This window comes from Pleurodeles waltl, chromosome 3_1, assembly GCF_031143425.1.
Source record: "Pleurodeles waltl isolate 20211129_DDA chromosome 3_1, aPleWal1.hap1.20221129, whole genome shotgun sequence".
NCBI classification, from domain to species: Eukaryota; Metazoa; Chordata; class Amphibia; order Caudata; family Salamandridae; genus Pleurodeles; species Pleurodeles waltl.
In genome coordinates this window covers 1,954,254,330-1,954,275,346 of record NC_090440.1, presented here as the reverse complement: position 1 = coordinate 1,954,275,346, position 21,017 = coordinate 1,954,254,330, and the positions used below count along the sequence as shown (strand labels likewise).

The window sequence follows — 21,017 nt, the reverse complement described above, 5'->3', positions numbered from 1 at the left end:
GTCCTTGCTGGTATTGCAGCTGTACATCACTGCTATACTTGCAACTACTGTAGTTGTTCGGTGCTGCTACAGCGGTGGCTGTGCTCAGAGAAGATGTGGCTATTATTGTGGCTCTTGTTGCAGCTGTAGTTCTTGCCGAGGCAGAAACCTTCTGGCTGTTATTGTTGTGGCAACTGTTGTGATGGGTGCGACTGTTTCTGCAAAGGTTGCGCCTGTGCTCTTTGCTGTAGTTCTTGCTGTATGACAATTGACAGCTGTAATAACTGCTGTGGTTTGGGGCTCCAGTTTTCCTTGTAGCGGTGGAAGTAGTTGTCACTGCTTTTGGCCTTACTCTGGTTGCAGCTGCTGTCATGGAAGTGGATCCTCCCGTCATTACCAATATGGTGTGCTACTCGGGCGGCTGCTATGCTCACAGTTGTAGCAGCTATTGCTGTTGCCATTGTCTCTGCGTGGGTGCACCTGAGGTTACTGCTGCTGCTATTACTTTGCTGGCAGTTTTTGTTGTTGTGGTTGGCCCTGCCATGCAAGTAGATGGGTTCCCTGCTGTTACATCAGCTATGGTCACTGTAGTTACGTTGCAAGTTGCTGCTACTGAGGTTGCAAGTGTTGCTACTGAGGTTACTGTTGTTGCTACAGTGGTCCATGTTGGAGGGGGTAGATGTGACTGTTGCTATGGTCCCTGCTATTATGGCAAATCTTGCTGTTGTGGTCTCATATCCGCTGAAAGCAGCTGTTCCTCCTGTTACTCTTGGTGTGGCATCTGCTGTGCTAGTTGCTGTGGTATGTTGTGCATGTCATGAGGCAGTTGTGGTTCTGGTTCCACTGAGCTCCGTGTTAAAGCTGCAGCTGCTGTGCCTCCTGTTGTTACTGCTATGTTCTCTTTCTTGGTAGAAGTCACTGTGGTTCCCACTGCTGTTGCTGCCATGATGGAAGCTGTTGTTGATGCTTTTGTTCCTACTGAGGCTGCCATGGTGGAAACTCTGGTAACAGCTGCGTTCGCTGCAGTTAACCTTGTTGAGGTGACAGCCGGGTTCATTGCTGTGCTCTCTGTTGTTGCAGCTTGTTACTGGGGTTGCAGAAGGGACTCAACCAAAGTCCCTCTCTTTATATAGATTCTTGTTCAATTACTGATCTCTGGCAGACAGATAAAGCTAGATCAGGGATCTCCAACCTATTGTTTGTAATAAGAGCTACTTATGTTCATTGGAAATCAACCCACGATACTAAAGTGCTATAATAGTGACCTAATCAGACAAGATTACTTACGTGGTCAGCCATCGTACTGATTGCCTGAGTTCATCAGGCATGATTGTCCGCAGTAATGTTAAAACCACTTTGTCCATGTGGAATTCCTCTGGTTGTAATACATAACAGCCATAGCTGCAATGCCCATGACGCAAATATCAGCAATAAATCTCCCAAAATCTGCCTGTTGTGTCACTCAAATATCAGCTTTAAATATATTTGGAAATGCATCCATTTTTCTCCAAACATCACCTGATGAGTTCTGAAAATGCACACATCTGTCCTAAATACAAGCTTTTACATTTTAATATACATATATTAATTCAACCAAGCAAATGCTTCCAATGTGGTAGGCTGGATTGCACACAGGAGAGCTATTATGGGTAACTTAAGAGCTACCAGGAGCTCATGAGCTACTCATTAGAGAAGCCTGAGCTAGACCTAAAAAATGTGTCACTCTCTTTAGGACACCTTATACACTTAATGATTTATCAGATTGCCAGTTACCATAAAGAGGCTAATAAACGTTGCAAAGTCTCTCTGCGTACTCTTTTCGGTCTTTTTGGTTATGACATCAGCTCTGGCAAACACCTAAAACTATATGATACCTGCTATAAACAGACACCCTTGAGCTCCAAACCTGAAACATTTGCAGTTGCTCTGGCGAGGACTGGAATAAAATGTGAAGTCTTCTGTCTTGCATACAAAGAATACGTGGCGAAACCTCTTCATATTTTCTCTGCAACAAAGTCTCTGAATGTATGGCTAGTTAGTCCTTTGATTATCTCCTGCAACTTGCTGATCTTAGAACATTAAGATGGAGAAAGGCATTTCCACAGAACTCCTCCAACTTTTGCAACAGTCTCCTCGACCATTCACATGAAATCCTTCCTGGTCCTCCTCTTTCAATAAATCTTGAAATTATCCTGTCCTCACCGTCTGGTGCCCAATTGCACCAAGAACGAGAAGAACAATGATCAAATGGATGGCATTAATTCACCTTAAAATCATTCAATTGATTCTATGCACAACACAAATTTTCTAAATGAATGATAAATACGTGTGAGTAGCACAACCAACTCAGCAGGCGAAGACGTGTTTTGTTTCAACCAGGAACTTACTGGGACTGTCAGTGCACAATTGCTGAGGATTTATGTGGGGGAAATAACGAGGAGAAAATGTTGGATGCCTATATTCGATCACAAATATATTTTGTATGTTCTGTTGAGTACAAATCATTTTAAATCTGTTATTGTTTATTCACGCTAACAGAGCAGGGATTGTGATGTTTTTAATTAAAATCCAAATCCATTTAGTAAAAAAGGTATTGAAATGGTCTTATATTTATCAGCTTCCTGCAATATATGAACGATTAAGATATGCCCATCATAGGTAATGCAATAATTAATGCAAAATCTGCACTGCACACTGTCATTTTTTGTTGCAAAATAGAGGCACCAATGCAGCCAGGTCCTTGTAACGGGCTACTACAGGAGTGTAATGGTCCTGGCTCTCTTCTCACTGCTGACTTACAGAGTGGACTGCACAGTAAGCCAAGCCTCTTCCAGTATATGTTCACTCTTTGTGTAGACCAAGAACCCCAGCTGACTGAAGGCCCAGCTATGTCAACTGGTGGAAAATAGCTCGCATGAATACTGCCGATTTCTGCAATTTACTGAGACAGAAAACAGCCTTACAAAACTTTTACAGGTCCAGAAACAGTTCTCTTATTTAGAACTGTAGGAGGCTGGACTGGCTTGTAGTGAGTACCAAGGGGTACTTGCACCTTGCACCAGGCCCAGTTATCCCTTATTAGTGTATAGGGTGTCTAGCAGCTTAGGCTGATAGATAATGGTAGCTTAGCAGAGCAGCTTAGGCTGAACTAGGAGACGTGTGAAGCTACTACAGTACCACTTAGTGTCATATGCACAATATCATAAGAAAACACAATACACAGTTATACTAAAAATAAAGGTACTTTATTTTTATGACAATATGCCAAAGTATCTTAGAGTGTACCCTCAGTGAGAGGATAGGAAATATACACAAGATATATATACACAATAGCAAAAATATGCAGTATAGTCTTAGAAAACAGTGCAAACAATGTATAGTTACAATAGGATGCAATGGGGAAACATAGGGATAGGGGCAACACAAACCATATACTCCAAAAGTGGAATGTGAACCACGAATGGACCCCAAACCTATGTGACCTTGTAGAGGGTCGCTGGGACTATTAGAAAATAGTGAGAGTTAGAAAAATAACCCTCCCCAAGACCCTGAAAAGTGAGTGCAAAGTGCACCAAAGTTCCCCTAAGGACAAAATAGTCGTGTTAGAGGGAGAATGCAAGGAAAACACAAATCAGCAATGCAACAACGATGGATTCCTGTCTGAAGGTACCTGTGGAACAAGGGGACCAAGTCCAAAAGTCACAAGCAGCTCGGAGATGGGCAGATGCCCAAGAAATGCCAGCGGTTGGTGCAAAGAAGATCTTACTAGGCTGAAGAACTGTGAATACTGCAGGAACGACAAGGGCTAGAGACTTCCCCTTTGGAGGATGGATCCCCCACGCCTTGGAGAGTCGTGCAGAAGTGTTTTCCCGCCGGATGGACGCCAACAAGCCTTGCTACACACAAATCGTGCGTTTGGCGTTTTTGGACGCTGCTGGGGCCCAGGAGGGACCAGGAGGTCGCAAATTGGACCTGCAGAGAGAGGGGACGTCGAGCAAGACAAAGAGCCCTCACTGAAGCAGGTAACACCCGGAGAAGTGCCAGAAACAGGCACTACGAGGATGCGTGAAACGGTGCTCGCCGAAGTTGCACAAAGGAGTCCCACGTCGCCGGAGACCAACTTAGAAAGTCGTGCAATGCAGGTTAGAGTGCCGTGGACCCAGGCTTGGCTGTGCACGAAGGATTTCCGCCGGAAGTGCACAGGGGCCGGAGAAGCTTGCAAAGTCGCGGTTCCCAGCAATGCAGCCCAGCGAGGTGAGGCAAGGACTTACCTCCACCAAACTTGGGCTGAAGAGTCACTGGACTGTGGGGGTCACTTGGACGGTGTCGCTGGATTCGAGGGACCTCGCTCGTCGTGCTGAGAGGAGACCCAAGGGACCGGAGATGCAGCTTTTTGGTGCCTGCGGTTGCAGGGGGAAGATTCCGTCGACCCACGGGAGATTTCTTCGGAGCTTCTGGTGCAGAGAGGAGGCAGACTACCCCCACAGCATGCACAAGCAGGAAAACAGTCGAGAAGGCGGCAGGATCAGCGTTACAGAGTTGCAGTAGTCGTCTTTGCTACTATGTTGCAGGTTTGCAGGCTTCCAGCGCGGTCAGCGGTCGATTCCTTATCAGAAGGTGAAGAGGGAGATGCAGAGGAACTCGGCTGAGCTCATGCATTCGTTATCTAAAGTTTCCCCAGAGACAGAGACCCTAAATAGCCAGAAAAGAGGGTTTGGCTACCTAGGAGAGAGGAAAGGCTACTAACACCTGAAGGAGCCTATCACAAGGAGTCTCTGACGTCACCTGGTGGCACTGGCCACTCAGAGCAGTCCAGTGTGCCAGCAGCACCTCTGTTTCCAAGATGGCAGAGGTCTGGAGCACACTGGAGGAGCTCTGGACACCTCCCAGGGGAGGTGCAGGTCAGGGGAGTGGTCACTCCCCTTTCCTTTGTCCAGTTTCGCGCCAGAGCAGGGGCTAAGGGGTCCCTGAACCGGTGTAGACTGGCTTATGCAGAATTGGGCACACCTGTGCCCAACAAAGCATTTCCAGAGGCTGGGGGAGGCTACTCTTCCCCTGCCTTCACACCATTTTCCAAAGGGAGAGGGTGTCACACCCTCTCTCAGAGGAAGTTCTTTGTTCTGCCATCCTGGGCCAGGCCTGGCTGGACCCCAGGAGGGCAGCTGCCTGTCTGAGGGGTTGGCAGCAGCAGCAGCTGCAGAGAAACCCCAGGAAGGGCAGTCTGGCAGTACCAGGGTCTGTGCTACAGACCACTGGGATCATGGAATTGTACCAACAATGCCAGGATGGCATAGAGGGGGCAATTCCATGATCATAGACATGTTACATGGCCATATTCGGAGTTACCATGGTGAAGCTACATATAGGTAGTGACCTATATGTAGTGCACGCGTGTAATGGTGTCCCCGCACTCACAAAGTTCAGTGAATTGGCTCTGAACAATGTGGGGGCACCTTGGCTAGTGCCAGGGTGCCCTCACACTAAGTAACTTTGCACCTAACCTTTACCAGGTAAAGGTTAGACATATAGGTGACTTATAAGTTACTTAAGTGCAGTGTAAAATGGCTGTGAAATAACGTGGACGTTATTTCACTCAGGCTGCAGTGGCAGGCCCGTGTAAGAATTGTCAGAGCTCCCTATGGGTGGCAAAAGAAATGCTGCAGCCCATAGGGATCTCCTGGAACCCCAATACCCTGGGTACCTCAGTACCATATACTAGGGAATTATAAGGGTGTTCCAGTAAGCCAATGTAAATTGGTAAAAATGGTCACTAGCCTGTCAGTGACAATTTGGCAAGAAATGAGAGAGCATAACCACTGAGGTTCTGGTTAGCAGAGCCTCAGTGAGACAGTTAGGCACCACACAGGGAACATACACATGCACACCTATGAGCACTGGGGCCCTGTGTGACAGGGTCCCAGTGACACATACATATAGGCCACAAACCTATGAGCACTGGGGTCCTGACCAGCAGGATCCCAGTGACACATAACAACCATACTGAAAACATGGTGTTTTCACTATGAGCACTGAGGCCTGGCTATCAGGATCCCAGTGAGACAGTGAAAACAGTGACAAACACCCTGACATACACTCACAAACAGGCCAAAAGTGGGGGTAACAAGGCTAGAAAGAGGCTACCTTCTCACACAACCCCCCCCCCAAACGAAGGACAATAAGGCTAACCTTGGCCAGTTGAGACTTTATTGTCTAAGTGGTGATAAGTAGAGAGTAGCTCTGCAATAGACTGGTTACTCCCTTTATCATCCACTATATGGTTACTTCCCTGTGGGGATGTAAACCACCCTGTTTGAAGTTTTTTAGCTAAGCAACAATGTGAAGATGTATTTTCAGAGTTTCTATCAGTAAGTTTTAGTTTAGAGCAGTGGGAATTGTCCACTGAACCTATTTGTAGTGATGGAAATGCCAGACAGGGATGCTGTCTCAGAAAAGCCATAGCTGGGCAAAAACTTTGTCCATCTGGCTGGAAGAGAGAACAGGGATGCTGTTTCTCTTGAGTTGGAGCAGGGCAGGGATGCTGTCCTATGAGCTCCACACTAGGGCAGGGATGCTGTCCTAAGTGTTGTGAGGTAGTGCAGGGTTTCTGCACTAAAGTTTCTCTGGAAGGGTTGGAGGGATGCTCCATGTTAACTAAAATGGTGCTGTTTTTCTCACCAATGTTAGTTATCCCACAGAGAGGTACTTCCACCTCAGGGAGTCCAGCTTTGCCAGCTGATGATTCCCTTAGAACAGGTGCCACCCCAGGAGAGGTTTCTCCCACCACAGGAATAGTATCCTGAATGGTAGGGTGGTTAGGGGATACTGTGATACCCTTTTTACCTGTTGATGGAGAGGGATCCTGAGTTTTCAGGCCTTCTCTCCTTTGCTTTTTCATTTCACTTGAAATGAGAGGGAACAATTCCTCAGGGATGCCCAGCATGGCTGCATGGGCATAAAACTCTACATCAGCCCAACCTGAGGCCTCTAGGTCATTACCTAAGAGACAGTCTACAGGTAAGCTAGGTGATACCACCACCTGCTTAGGGCCAGTAACTCCACCCCAACTAAACTGAATTATAGCTAAGGGAAGAAACTTAGTGGAGTTATGGACATCAATAATCTTATACTGTTGTCCAATGATGTGTTGTTCAGGAGGCACTAGGTTGTCAGTCACCAAAGTGAAACTGGCACCTGTGTCCCTGTAGGCCAAGGCCTCAACACCATTTATTGAAACTGTCTGCCTGTACTTATCCATTGTAAGGGGACAAGCAGCCAGTGTGGCAAGGCCAATGCCACTAGGTGTGACAGAAACTGTCTTGGGACTGATTACATCAGTTTCCACTATGGACCCATAAGTGAACCCAACTACACCCTTTGCTTGACTGTTGCCAGCAGTCCCACCACTAGTACCACTACTGCTAGGGGCACTAGAGCTTGATGTATTAGTGGTGGTAGGCTCAGGGGGTTTACCTGGACAGGACTTATCCCCTGGCCTATGGCCTCTGTTTTTACACACAAAGCACCAAGGCTTTTTAATGTGTGCAGGTTGGGAAGAAGAGGAAGAATTTGTTTTATCCCCACCCTCTGAAGAGTGTTTAAGATTTGAAGTGGGATCTTTGGTTTTACCCTTATCCCCATGCTTATCTTGAGATTTTTCACCATCTTTCTTCTTATTGCCATCTTTGTCACCCCCTGTATGAACTTTTCTGTTCACCCTTGTTCTGACCCATTTGTCTGCCTTCTTTCCCAATTCTTGGGGAGAGGTCAGATCAGAGTCTACCAGGTACTGGTGCAACAAATCAGACACACAATTATTAAGTATATGCTCTCTCAGGATTGTGTTATACAGGCTTTCATAATCAGTAACTTTACTGCCATGTAACCACCCCTCCAAGGCCTTCACTGAATGGTCAATGAAATCAACCCAGTCTTGTGAAGACTCCTTTTTGGTCTCTCTGAACTTTATCCTGTACTGTTCAGTGGTTAAGCCATAACCATCCAGGAGTGCATTCTTAAGAACTGTAAAATTATTGGCATCATTTTCTTTCACAGTAAGGAGCCTATCCCTACCTTTTCCACTAAATGATAGCCATAGGATAGCAGCCCACTGCCTTTGAGGGACATCCTGTACAGCACAGGCCCTCTCAAGTGCAGCAAACCACTTGTTAATGTCATCCCCCTCCTTATAAGGGGGAACTATCTTGTGCAGATTCCTGGAATCATGCTCTTTTGCAGGATGACTATGGGGAATACTGCTGCTGCCACCATGGGTATCTAAACCCAACTTCTGTCTTTCCCTCTCTATTTCTAAAGACTGTCTATCCAAATCCAGCTGTTGCTTCTTGAGCTTCAGTCTGGTTTGTTCCACTCTCAATCTATTGAGCTCCCTTTCTAACAATCTGTCATCAGGGTGGGTGGGAGGGACATTTCTAGATACAGAGGTATGATGGGAATGAACAGAAGGAGACCTGTCCCTTACAGAGGGCACCCTAACAGCTTGGCTACCAGTATAATGTGAGAGCACATCATCAGTATGATGTGATTCAACCTCTGTACCAACTATGCTAGACTGTCTAGTAATGGGCAGGCTGAGAAGTTTCTTTCCTGAACCTTTTCCTGGGGGAGTCCCTGGATCAGATTGAGAACCATTAGCTACTTTTTCTACAGATTGGGCACTTATGGCCTTATCCTGTACTCTAAGCATATTAATTAACAGTTCTAAAGAAGGATTCTTCCCTACACTCAAACCTCTCTCTATGCAGAGACTCCTTGCTCCTTTCCAGCTAAGGTGATCATATGCAAGTTTGGACAGTTCAACTTTTTGGCCTGTGCCAGACATTTTTTAGAGAGAGTTAAAGTGATAGACAAAGAGAAAAAAGTTTTCAGAACTTTTTGGAAAGACAGAAAAAAAACTTTTTAAACTTTTAAGAACTTTTTGAAAGTTTAGAAGTACTTTTCAGCACTTAGAAAAGAGTGAAAAGAGGAAATGCAAAACTTTTTGGCTATGTGTATATACACTGACCTTGTTTTGTATATTTTTCTCTTATGAAAAGTACAATGACAAGAGTGGTAAGTAGTCTCAAAGCACTTATCCCACCACTGCACAACCAATGTAGGAGGCTGGACTGGCTTGTAGTGAGTACCAAGGGGTACTTGCACCTTGCACCAGGCCCAGTTATCCCTTATTAGTGTATAGGGTGTCTAGCAGCTTAGGCTGATAGATAATGGTAGCTTAGCAGAGCAGCTTAGGCTGAACTAGGAGACGTGTGAAGCTACTACAGTACCACTTAGTGTCATATGCACAATATCATAAGAAAACACAATACACAGTTATACTAAAAATAAAGGTACTTTATTTTTATGACAATATGCCAAAGTATCTTAGAGTGTACCCTCAGTGAGAGGATAGGAAATATACACAAGATATATATACACAATAGCAAAAATATGCAGTATAGTCTTAGAAAACAGTGCAAACAATGTATAGTTACAATAGGATGCAATGGGGAAACATAGGGATAGGGGCAACACAAACCATATACTCCAAAAGTGGAATGTGAACCACGAATGGACCCCAAACCTATGTGACCTTGTAGAGGGTCGCTGGGACTATTAGAAAATAGTGAGAGTTAGAAAAATAACCCTCCCCAAGACCCTGAAAAGTGAGTGCAAAGTGCACCAAAGTTCCCCTAAGGACAAAATAGTCGTGTTAGAGGGAGAATGCAAGGAAAACACAAATCAGCAATGCAACAACGATGGATTCCTGTCTGAAGGTACCTGTGGAACAAGGGGACCAAGTCCAAAAGTCACAAGCAGCTCGGAGATGGGCAGATGCCCAAGAAATGCCAGCGGTTGGTGCAAAGAAGATCTTACTAGGCTGAAGAACTGTGAATACTGCAGGAACGACAAGGGCTAGAGACTTCCCCTTTGGAGGATGGATCCCCCACGCCTTGGAGAGTCGTGCAGAAGTGTTTTCCCGCCGGATGGACGCCAACAAGCCTTGCTACACACAAATCGTGCGTTTGGCGTTTTTGGACGCTGCTGGGGCCCAGGAGGGACCAGGAGGTCGCAAATTGGACCTGCAGAGAGAGGGGACGTCGAGCAAGACAAAGAGCCCTCACTGAAGCAGGTAACACCCGGAGAAGTGCCAGAAACAGGCACTACGAGGATGCGTGAAACGGTGCTCGCCGAAGTTGCACAAAGGAGTCCCACGTCGCCGGAGACCAACTTAGAAAGTCGTGCAATGCAGGTTAGAGTGCCGTGGACCCAGGCTTGGCTGTGCACGAAGGATTTCCGCCGGAAGTGCACAGGGGCCGGAGAAGCTTGCAAAGTCGCGGTTCCCAGCAATGCAGCCCAGCGAGGTGAGGCAAGGACTTACCTCCACCAAACTTGGGCTGAAGAGTCACTGGACTGTGGGGGTCACTTGGACGGTGTCGCTGGATTCGAGGGACCTCGCTCGTCGTGCTGAGAGGAGACCCAAGGGACCGGAGATGCAGCTTTTTGGTGCCTGCGGTTGCAGGGGGAAGATTCCGTCGACCCACGGGAGATTTCTTCGGAGCTTCTGGTGCAGAGAGGAGGCAGACTACCCCCACAGCATGCACAAGCAGGAAAACAGTCGAGAAGGCGGCAGGATCAGCGTTACAGAGTTGCAGTAGTCGTCTTTGCTACTATGTTGCAGGTTTGCAGGCTTCCAGCGCGGTCAGCGGTCGATTCCTTATCAGAAGGTGAAGAGGGAGATGCAGAGGAACTCGGCTGAGCTCATGCATTCGTTATCTAAAGTTTCCCCAGAGACAGAGACCCTAAATAGCCAGAAAAGAGGGTTTGGCTACCTAGGAGAGAGGAAAGGCTACTAACACCTGAAGGAGCCTATCACAAGGAGTCTCTGACGTCACCTGGTGGCACTGGCCACTCAGAGCAGTCCAGTGTGCCAGCAGCACCTCTGTTTCCAAGATGGCAGAGGTCTGGAGCACACTGGAGGAGCTCTGGACACCTCCCAGGGGAGGTGCAGGTCAGGGGAGTGGTCACTCCCCTTTCCTTTGTCCAGTTTCGCGCCAGAGCAGGGGCTAAGGGGTCCCTGAACCGGTGTAGACTGGCTTATGCAGAATTGGGCACACCTGTGCCCAACAAAGCATTTCCAGAGGCTGGGGGAGGCTACTCTTCCCCTGCCTTCACACCATTTTCCAAAGGGAGAGGGTGTCACACCCTCTCTCAGAGGAAGTTCTTTGTTCTGCCATCCTGGGCCAGGCCTGGCTGGACCCCAGGAGGGCAGCTGCCTGTCTGAGGGGTTGGCAGCAGCAGCAGCTGCAGAGAAACCCCAGGAAGGGCAGTCTGGCAGTACCAGGGTCTGTGCTACAGACCACTGGGATCATGGAATTGTACCAACAATGCCAGGATGGCATAGAGGGGGCAATTCCATGATCATAGACATGTTACATGGCCATATTCGGAGTTACCATGGTGAAGCTACATATAGGTAGTGACCTATATGTAGTGCACGCGTGTAATGGTGTCCCCGCACTCACAAAGTTCAGTGAATTGGCTCTGAACAATGTGGGGGCACCTTGGCTAGTGCCAGGGTGCCCTCACACTAAGTAACTTTGCACCTAACCTTTACCAGGTAAAGGTTAGACATATAGGTGACTTATAAGTTACTTAAGTGCAGTGTAAAATGGCTGTGAAATAACGTGGACGTTATTTCACTCAGGCTGCAGTGGCAGGCCCGTGTAAGAATTGTCAGAGCTCCCTATGGGTGGCAAAAGAAATGCTGCAGCCCATAGGGATCTCCTGGAACCCCAATACCCTGGGTACCTCAGTACCATATACTAGGGAATTATAAGGGTGTTCCAGTAAGCCAATGTAAATTGGTAAAAATGGTCACTAGCCTGTCAGTGACAATTTGGCAAGAAATGAGAGAGCATAACCACTGAGGTTCTGGTTAGCAGAGCCTCAGTGAGACAGTTAGGCACCACACAGGGAACATACACATGCACACCTATGAGCACTGGGGCCCTGTGTGACAGGGTCCCAGTGACACATACATATAGGCCACAAACCTATGAGCACTGGGGTCCTGACCAGCAGGATCCCAGTGACACATAACAACCATACTGAAAACATGGTGTTTTCACTATGAGCACTGAGGCCTGGCTATCAGGATCCCAGTGAGACAGTGAAAACAGTGACAAACACCCTGACATACACTCACAAACAGGCCAAAAGTGGGGGTAACAAGGCTAGAAAGAGGCTACCTTCTCACAAGAACCCACACATTTTTTTTTACCAATTGCAAGAACACTGTCAGTGTGTATACGCACATCAGTACAGCTGAGAAGTGGGGTTAAGACCAATTTGTGATTAGCATGAGTTCAACCCAAACGTCTTGCCAGTTTATCTGAAATCAGGTTAGCCTTTAGCAACAGTACCGATGCACACAGCGCCAGCATCCTCTTAACTCCTGCGTAGGAAAACACAACCTACTAACATCATGCAAGAAGCACATGGTCACTTCCACTTCTGATCTCAAACAAGCAGAAAATGTGCAGGAATGGCTTCCAATTCTGTTGCCACTGCAAAAATATGTTATTTCCATCCTAGAGACTGCAGGCTGATGTGGGGAAAATAGCGGCAACTTGATGATAAAACAACGCTTTTGGCACAGTTGCGACTATGCAATTTTCAAGAAGGATGGCAGTCTATTCAATTTGCGATGGGGGCATAACTGTGGGAGGGAAAAGTAAGGCTTTTTTTATCTCAGGGGAAAAACAGCACACTCTGGGTCATTCTGCCGTTGCTAGGCAAAGCTAGCAATGTTCACAAATAGAATGTATAAATTCGATTCTCCGTTCTTTTGGAAACCAAGGGGTTCATCTGAGTAAATAGTTTCAAAAGCCAAATGACTCAGATACAATATATATTTAGCACAGGCAGAGGCACGAACACACATGTACATTTATTTCCTATTATGGAAGTGGGGTTAGTTACTTTCCCACGTTTTAAGAAGATGCACACTTACCCCAGGTAGCAAGACCTCTGATGGGGTGGGGGACACTCCATCGTCGCCGCTGTCCTGACTGCGGGCGCTGAGCTGTGGCGACATGGTGGGCGACTCGTCGATGTAGGGCATGGTCTCCGAACCTTCCTGCGCCAGTTTCTGCTCCTCATGCCCATCTGCGTCGTAGCCCTCCGTGCCGTAGTTGAAATCTGCGACGAGGAACAAGAGAGGCCCATGAGCGCCTTCGATGAACGCCGACAAGGAGGGGCGGGAGGTAGGCGCTGGGCGCCGTTGGCGAGCAGACATGGTGCTTTTCTAAGGCAAAGGTGCCAAGCCCAGGTACTGAGAAAGATATGAGAGTGACTGAGAGTGGAGGCAAGAAAAGAGAGCAAAATGAGGGAGGGCGGATGGAGAGGGAAGAGGGTGGTCAGGCAAGTGTTGAAGACCAGAAAAGAAGATAAGGGGGCAGTGTGAAAAAAAATGTGCAGAGAAAGAAGACAGAAATCGGGAGAGAAAGAGGGTAGATGAGTGGAAGAGAAAGGGGGTAGATGAGTGGAAGAGAAAGGGGGTCGAGAGAGAGAAGACGGAAGGTTAAGGTGAGAGGCACCAGAAAAGTAGAATCCTAAGGGGAAGAAGCCGAGAATAAGGTAGAGGATAGCAAAGAAGCAAGGGGACCAGAAGTCGAGAGAAAAGGGTTAAGGGAGAGGCATAAGGAGGAGAAGAAAGCTGGGGGAAGAGAACGGCAAGGAAGAATGAAGGGAGAAAAGGAGTGAGTGCGAGAGCAGGAGGGCCAGGCGTCGAGCCCGAGCTCTCGGCACGACTCCCCACAGATCACCGGCTGCATTCACCACGCACTGAACATTTCGTTAGAGGTTGCTGGGAGCTACAGAGCATGATAGAAAAAAAAGCAATCCAGGCATCCCACAAACGCAGCTCGGGAGACGGCTTTGGGTGGCGAGCATCGCCACGGCCCACCATATGCCACTCAAGTGATGTGCCAAGTTGAGGGGGCTCTGGCCCCGCACTATTCGGGTCCATGTCGCTCCCTCTCCCTTCGCGCTTCTCTCCTCTGCTCTCTCCTTTCAAGCGTCTCTCTCTATGTCTTGCTCCTTCTCTCCCTCCCCTCACGTGGTCAATGCATGGCAGCTTCGGCTGCTCACGTGTGATGTCACTTCCAGAGCTCAGCCCCGTGCCGTGACGTCATCAGAACCGAACTCAACCTGCGTTCAGTCCTTCATACAGAAGATGGGGGAGGTTCACGTTCAAAATTCTGACCGAGCAGCAGCCTGTTCGCAAGCTGCAGCAGCACTATAATTACTCCTTAACAAAAAGAAGAGGGGGAAAAAGGGACTAGTCATCCTGATTTACAAATAGATACATTATTATAAGTTAATTTCTCTTTGTAAGGAGGAAACTTTCTGAGAATTCTAACTCCCAGTATAATAAACATAAAAGATACTTCATCACAAGTAACTTAAGCTGCATACTTATTTTAAATTAAAAGTTGTTGGTACTCCTAGCCCCCAACTCACTATTGTTAGGGTCACTAAATTTTGTAAACCAAAAACCGGGACAACCCACAAACATAGAAGTGGAACTGTAATTTTGCATGGATTAATGGGCATAAAACTTAACTGGCAGCGCAGACAAACATAGGAAAGACAGACAATAGGTGCTACAGGGAATTAAATGAAACTTTTACACACAGCATTATCTATGCGAACTAAATTGCTGTCTATCAGCGGCTAATAATTCATTCTGCACCAAAATACATGAAACCTTCCTCCCTTTGTATTGTTTACCCTCGTCGAAAACAGGACATACGCTGAAACTTGAAGAGAAATTTCGGGAGAAAACAGGCCAGCCTCAGCAAATCCAGCACACCATGTCATGCTATGATGAATTCACTTACTGACTTGGAACTTGTGCCATTTTGTTAAGCTTTACCTAGCTAACAGAAGACATTAGAGGTCTCAAGTTGCCTTATCAGTAGGTCATTAAGCCTGTTGGCATTCTGGGACTTGTAGTCTTGCACCTTTAAAGGTACAAACAGAGCTGAAAGTGACCAAATCAAATTATAAAATCATAACTTGACAAGAGTACAGACGTGGCTGCAGTATATAACATGGAGAGATGCACAAGGGTCCATAAAAAATATATATGTGACTTTGCTACAACATTGAACCAAAATATAACATACAGTGCCTGTTTTTAAACATGAGATAGCATTAAAATTGTGCCCACGTCTCACAATCCAAACTAAAATAGTGGCGTGTTTTCATTAAATAACCCCTCTCCTTCATTTCCAGATGTTGGGATGTACCTAAGGGGGCAGCTCGGGCGTCAACTGAGGGTCTTCTCAGATTCTGGTGTGACCCTCTCTACATCCTGCTGTGCTGCTTCAAGGGCACTCCAGCATAGCAGGAAAATCTTTAAAGCGAAAGAAAAACTATTTACATTTAATGTGCACACGACCTGTCACGGTCCCCAAAACCAGGACATCTGTTGGTTTTAATTAAAACTATTGGTCTCTGGGATGGTCCACAAAAACTATGACTGTCTGGGGGAATCCGGGAAGTCTGGTCACCCTAAGTATTGACAATATTAGTTCTTTTACACAAAGGTTCTGATGTACGACAGGCAAGGCCACTATGCAGATGCGTTTTTGGTCAATTCCTAGATTCTGACCCGGCTTCATTTGTGGTGCAACTAATATCATGTCACATGGTAAAATGTGAATTCACAATAGATAACAAAACCTCTACCTAAAGAATATCAATTACACGGGAAGCATTTTGCACCTCTCCTATCAAAAGCAGAATTAGAAGCCTGCAACGGACAACTAACCTCCGTCCTTGTATTTGTATTCCTGACAGGAAATTATTTTTAAAAGAAGCCCATGCTTCTTAAAGAAATCGGTGCTGCTTAAAAATAATAACAAGAAAAATAAAAATTGCAATAATAATGACCTCAGGATGGACTATGCTGTGGCCCCTGGACCACTTTCCTCCCAGGCTGGCAGTCTTAATTTCCAAAAAAAAGGGAAGCAGTCTTGCAGGGATAGATTTCCTATTTGCTTATCAGATATTACGCAAGTTGGGGCTGGTAAGAGATGAATGGTATGTAACTGCAAATAGGGTCATAAATCAGTGTTGCATCACTTGCAACTCACAAATAAGAATGGAATATTACTTAACGACCTTTGTGATCCGGAAAGAGTCAAGAAAGGCCTTTTGCGAGTCTGAAAGTACCTTCACAAATTTAAAAAAACAGCTTGATATATTGTATTTTTAAGTCGAGTGCACAAGCGACTTGACCTGTTGTAAGTATTGTGGGCTTTTAACCACGCCCATCACTTTCATTCGTTAGTGTCCTTGCCTTTCAGAAATCACTTGATGTCATTTTTTAATGTTTTACATTTATCCCACCTTGTGCCTGTTTTTGTCACGCCTTGCAGACTGTCCCTGTTACATGGATTATTGCACGACTGCCGATATACTTCAGCGGGGGTGAGCTATTTCTTCTTTTGTCCCTCCCGTTCGTGCTGCATGACGTTCACACCCTGAACAGGCACAAAAGGGTGAACTCAATCGGCGGCATTGGAGCACTGGTCACATTGCTAAGAGTCACCTAATCAGAGTCATTTCTTGTGGCTCTCCCCTTAAAACCCTTGAAACGGGTAAATGCTTTACGTGAAACAGAAGTCCTCAAAGTGAAAGTGGCTCTCCCAACACAGTGGGAGAGTTGATACTACAATATTAACTGCACTTGGAAAACTTGTCCTATGATGCTTTGCAGAGCGTTACTTTTACAAAACATTTTTGCTGATAACTCAGCTTGTGGTGGTCCTAGGTCAATGGGACCATCTTCAAAACACTGACCACAATGTGCTCTTTCTGTCTACATCATCTCTGGGTCCCCACACTGTATTAGTGGGGACTCCAAAATAATAACCCCTACCACCATTCATCATTTTTTTAAGCCTTCTCATGGCTGGAACGTTTGTTTTATAGCTGGGGGAAGTTATGTTTTATGGGCCTTGTTTGGAATATCATAGCAATGGGCCTGCTAGCCTTGAAAATGTGTAATGCACTACGCCCTCTAGGGGCTAAATATATGGTTACACTGCATTACTTTCTCCCATTCTTTTTTAATGTGGTTATGCTCTCTAAGGGCTGACTGTATGGTTACATTACCATGTTTTTTGTAAATGCTATTTTTATTGTGATGTCCTCTAAAGGGTGTTCTGAGCATCGCAGTATATATACTATAATATCTGCGGCACAAAAACTTGCCACATAATGCTTTGCAGGGCATTACTTTTACAAAACATTTTTGCTCATAACTCAGCCAGTAGTGGTCCTAGGACAATGGGACCACCTTCAAAACACACTGGGGGTCATTCTGACCCTGGCGGCCGGTGGCCGCCAGGGCCACCGACCACGGGAGCACCGCCAACAGGCTGGCGGTGCTCCCACGAGCATTCTGACCGCGGCGGTTCAGCCGCGGTCAGAAGCGGAAAGTCGGCGGTCTCCCGCCGACTTTCCGCTGCTCGGGGGAATCCTCCATGGCGGCGGAGCGCGCTCCGCCGCCATGGGGATTCTGACACCCCCTACCGCCATCCTGTTCATGGCGGGAAACCCGCCATGAACAGGATGGCGGTAGGGGGTGCCGCGGGGCCCCCGTAAGAGGGCCCCGCAAAGTATTTCAGTGTGTGCTTTGCAGACACTGAAATACGCGACGGGTGCAACTGCACCCGTCGCACCCCTGCAACTACGTCCTCGTTGCAGGGGCATTTCTGCTGGGCCGGCGGGCGCTCTTTCGGAGAGCGCCCGCCGGCCCAGCGGAAATGTTTAAATGGCCGCCGCAGTCTTTTGACCGCGGTGCGGTCATTTCACGGCGGTACCTTGGCGGACGGCCTCCGCCGTCCGCCAAGGTTAAAATCACCCCCTTTGTGTGCATCACCTCTGGGTCCCTACACTAGGTTAGTGGGGACCCCAAAATGAAAAAAAACACCTGTCAGTGTCTTTTAAGCGTTCTCATGGCTAGAACGTTTGTTTTACAGTTGGGAGAAGTTTTGTTTTAAAGGCCTTGTTTGTAATATCATTGCAGTAGGGCTGTTCGCCCTAAAACACCCTCTACGGGCTAAGTATATGGTTACACTGCATTACTTTCTCCAGTTTCTTATATGGTTATGCACCTTCTAGGGTGCTAACAATATGGTTACATGACCATGATTCTTACAAATGATATTTTTGTTATGGTGCCCTCTAGGGGCTGTTTTCAGCATTGAAGTCTGATGCCAAAAGTTTATTTTGGATAAAGGTTTATATGATAATTGTATGTGTTTTAATAATCTCTGCTTATTACAGTTATGACCATGACTCAGGCCAACTTAACATCCTTACTACACCATGACTGTTTGAACACTCTTGATATGTTTAGGTGACCTTTCTAGTTTATTTCTCTTCTTCGGCTGTCTTGTGTCTTTTTTGGCAGAACTGTGTTAGCCAGCCAGCAACTCTGATGGTTAAAGATTTAAATTAATATGCTAAATGGCAACATTTTCATTTTGTGCTGCAGATAGAGGTAAAAGGAAGTGCTTTAGTTATATGCAGAACCACTGTTGTTTTTATTTTTTTCCAAATGCCAGCCTTAAATGTTAGCAAGTGATAGAATTTGCAACAGCAAAATGCCTTTATGCACTGGGCCCATATTTCTCTAAGGCCCGATTCTATTTGGTTTTTTTAAACCATATCAAGACTCCAAAGTTTATCTTATGTTTGGAGTAAATTTGCGACTTTTAAATTAATTCTCTAAAAATAGGAGTACTTCCAGGATGCTATGACAGTTGCAGATTTTCAGCTGCACATGCAAAAATGTAGCAGCTGTATTCTTATGCCTGCACAAATGCTTAATAAAAGCAAATTTGCTCTTTAAAACTCCTCTTCTTTTATTTTTATCAAAGTACGTTCCCCTTGTAAAAAAAAAAAAACCTTCTTAGGAGGTATTCTCTCCTTGACCCCACCCTTAATAGAGACTTAGACCATACCCAGCAGAGAATGTGCCCCTCAAAAGCTTATGAACATTCACAAACATATCCTCTAACGTCTACGTTTATTGGTTTCTCACTTGACATGTAAATTCTACAGCCAAGGAGGAACAAGCTCCCCCTCCACCCCGCCTCAAGCCTCAGAACCAAAACAGTGATTTATATTCATGCAACACTGCAGTTACAACAGTTGGCATGTGCAATGGGGTAGAAACACTACACAAAACAAATTGTGAATGTTATTCCACAAATCGAAATGTGATTTAGAAGTATATGTGATTTTGGTGTTGAACTACTGGCTGTAGATCTAAGTGAACAAGCAGAGTTCTAACCATCCTTTGAAAAAATAATGTGAATCTGGGCAAAGCACATAACCTAAAATATGTTTTATCCAGTGCATAATTTGTAACTAAAAATGTGCCAGTGCCCAAAGCTCTCATTTGAAATATATGGCTGCTGCATTTAAATGTGCGAGCACTGAATGTTGAGGCACATAATCCTGAAGACATCTTGGGCCTCTTTAATCTATTTACAGCCACTCCCTTCTCCTTCAGCTCACTCTTTCAGCTTTCTGCTTTCTCCCTTTGTAACACTTTTTTGTTTTTCCCTTCCTCCGCCTTTCCCAAATGTGTCTTTTGCTCACAGTAAATGCCGGATGCAGAAAACTAAGTGCCGGCCCTCAAAATAAGGGGTGCTGGTGCCCTGCACCGGAAACCACTTGCTTATATTAAGCACTGGTTTTATCTGACAAAATGGAAGGCCTGAGAAGCAGGCAGAAAACCAGTGTTATGCGCTGTACATAAAATTAACAATTACTTTATTGTTGCAGGGACTACCAAGTGGGTGTTAAATTGGTGTGAGGACATTAACAATAAAGACAAGAAGTAAGTAAAACATAGAATGAAGTTGGTTTACAAGAAATAGTAATTAAGACAATCGGGCTACAATCAGATCAAAATCTGAGTATGTAGGACTCTAAAAGCAGACCCATATGAAGAGTCCTTAAATCTTTTAAAGTTTAATGGCCAGCTGAGATTCGAGTTAATGAAAGACCACCATACACAGGTGCCCTGATGGTGTAGTTTGTGGTTCTTGTTGTACACATGGACAGATGCAAATTCAAAGTGTCTTAAGGCTGAAATTGCTAGAAATTGAGGGTCCAGGGTCCGCAAACATTTAGCAATATCTGAGTAGATGACTACCACATTTTAAAAGACACTCCTGCGTGAGACCAAATCTTCCTGTGTACGCTCAGGGAAGGTGGATTTTAATGTATGTATTTAGCATAAAGAAGTTACAAAAATGTTCTTCCCTGAAGACTTTTCAATAACTGTAGCACTTAATTTATAAAAGAATAATTGCCAAGGCCCAAAGTTTTGCTCACATGCCCGTGCCGGAAGCTATCGAAGAGAAGAGTGCTAGATACTTAGACTGCGTAGTCCTAACTTAAACTCATGGCTCTTAAATCCACCATGAGACTTTTTCCATCATTTTATCTTTCTCTTGTAGGTTTTTTTTCATCCAGCTTCCCCCTTTGACGCTGTCTTTCTATCTTTCTCTTCCTCCTCTTTTCTGTTTTTCTCTCTCTTGCTACAGCTCAAAGTCTGTGGAGAAAAAATATACACCTGTCGCCAAAAGTAAGTGCCAGTGGGCCCCCACCTGCAGCCACTGGCTTAAATTAAGCACTGAATAGCACATTGCTGAGGTGACTGTTCCTTAAACCATCTCACAAAGGTAGAGGCTTTGTGAGATGGGTCTTCATACTATCTCTGTGGATACCCTGCCCACTAGCTGCCGCTTCACAGAACTGTATGTATGAGTCAACTTCCATAGTCTGAGGAACGCCCTCGGTCTGCTCTTAGCAGTAGTGTGCTTCCATGACTCCACCAGCCAGTAAAGACCAGCTTGGACACCCCGCTCTGAATCTAGCTGGCAACTGATGACACCTCAGTCAATTATAACAAATACCATGCCTCTTTCGACTGGGAGAATTTT

The 21,017-nt window shown here is 45.9% G+C and overlaps 1 protein-coding gene across 3 annotated transcripts in view; it reads right to left on the bottom strand.

The window, feature by feature from the left end:
- ABR (ABR activator of RhoGEF and GTPase) overlaps positions 1-21,017 on the bottom strand; it is an 826,710-nt gene that overhangs the window by 496,674 nt on the left and 309,019 nt on the right. For all 3 annotated transcript variants that reach the window (XM_069226275.1, XM_069226276.1, XM_069226277.1), the window contains exon 2: positions 12,992-13,179. In XM_069226275.1, the coding sequence (XP_069082376.1) occupies positions 12,992-13,179 (188 nt within the window). The remainder of the gene's footprint in view (positions 1-12,991; positions 13,180-21,017) is intronic.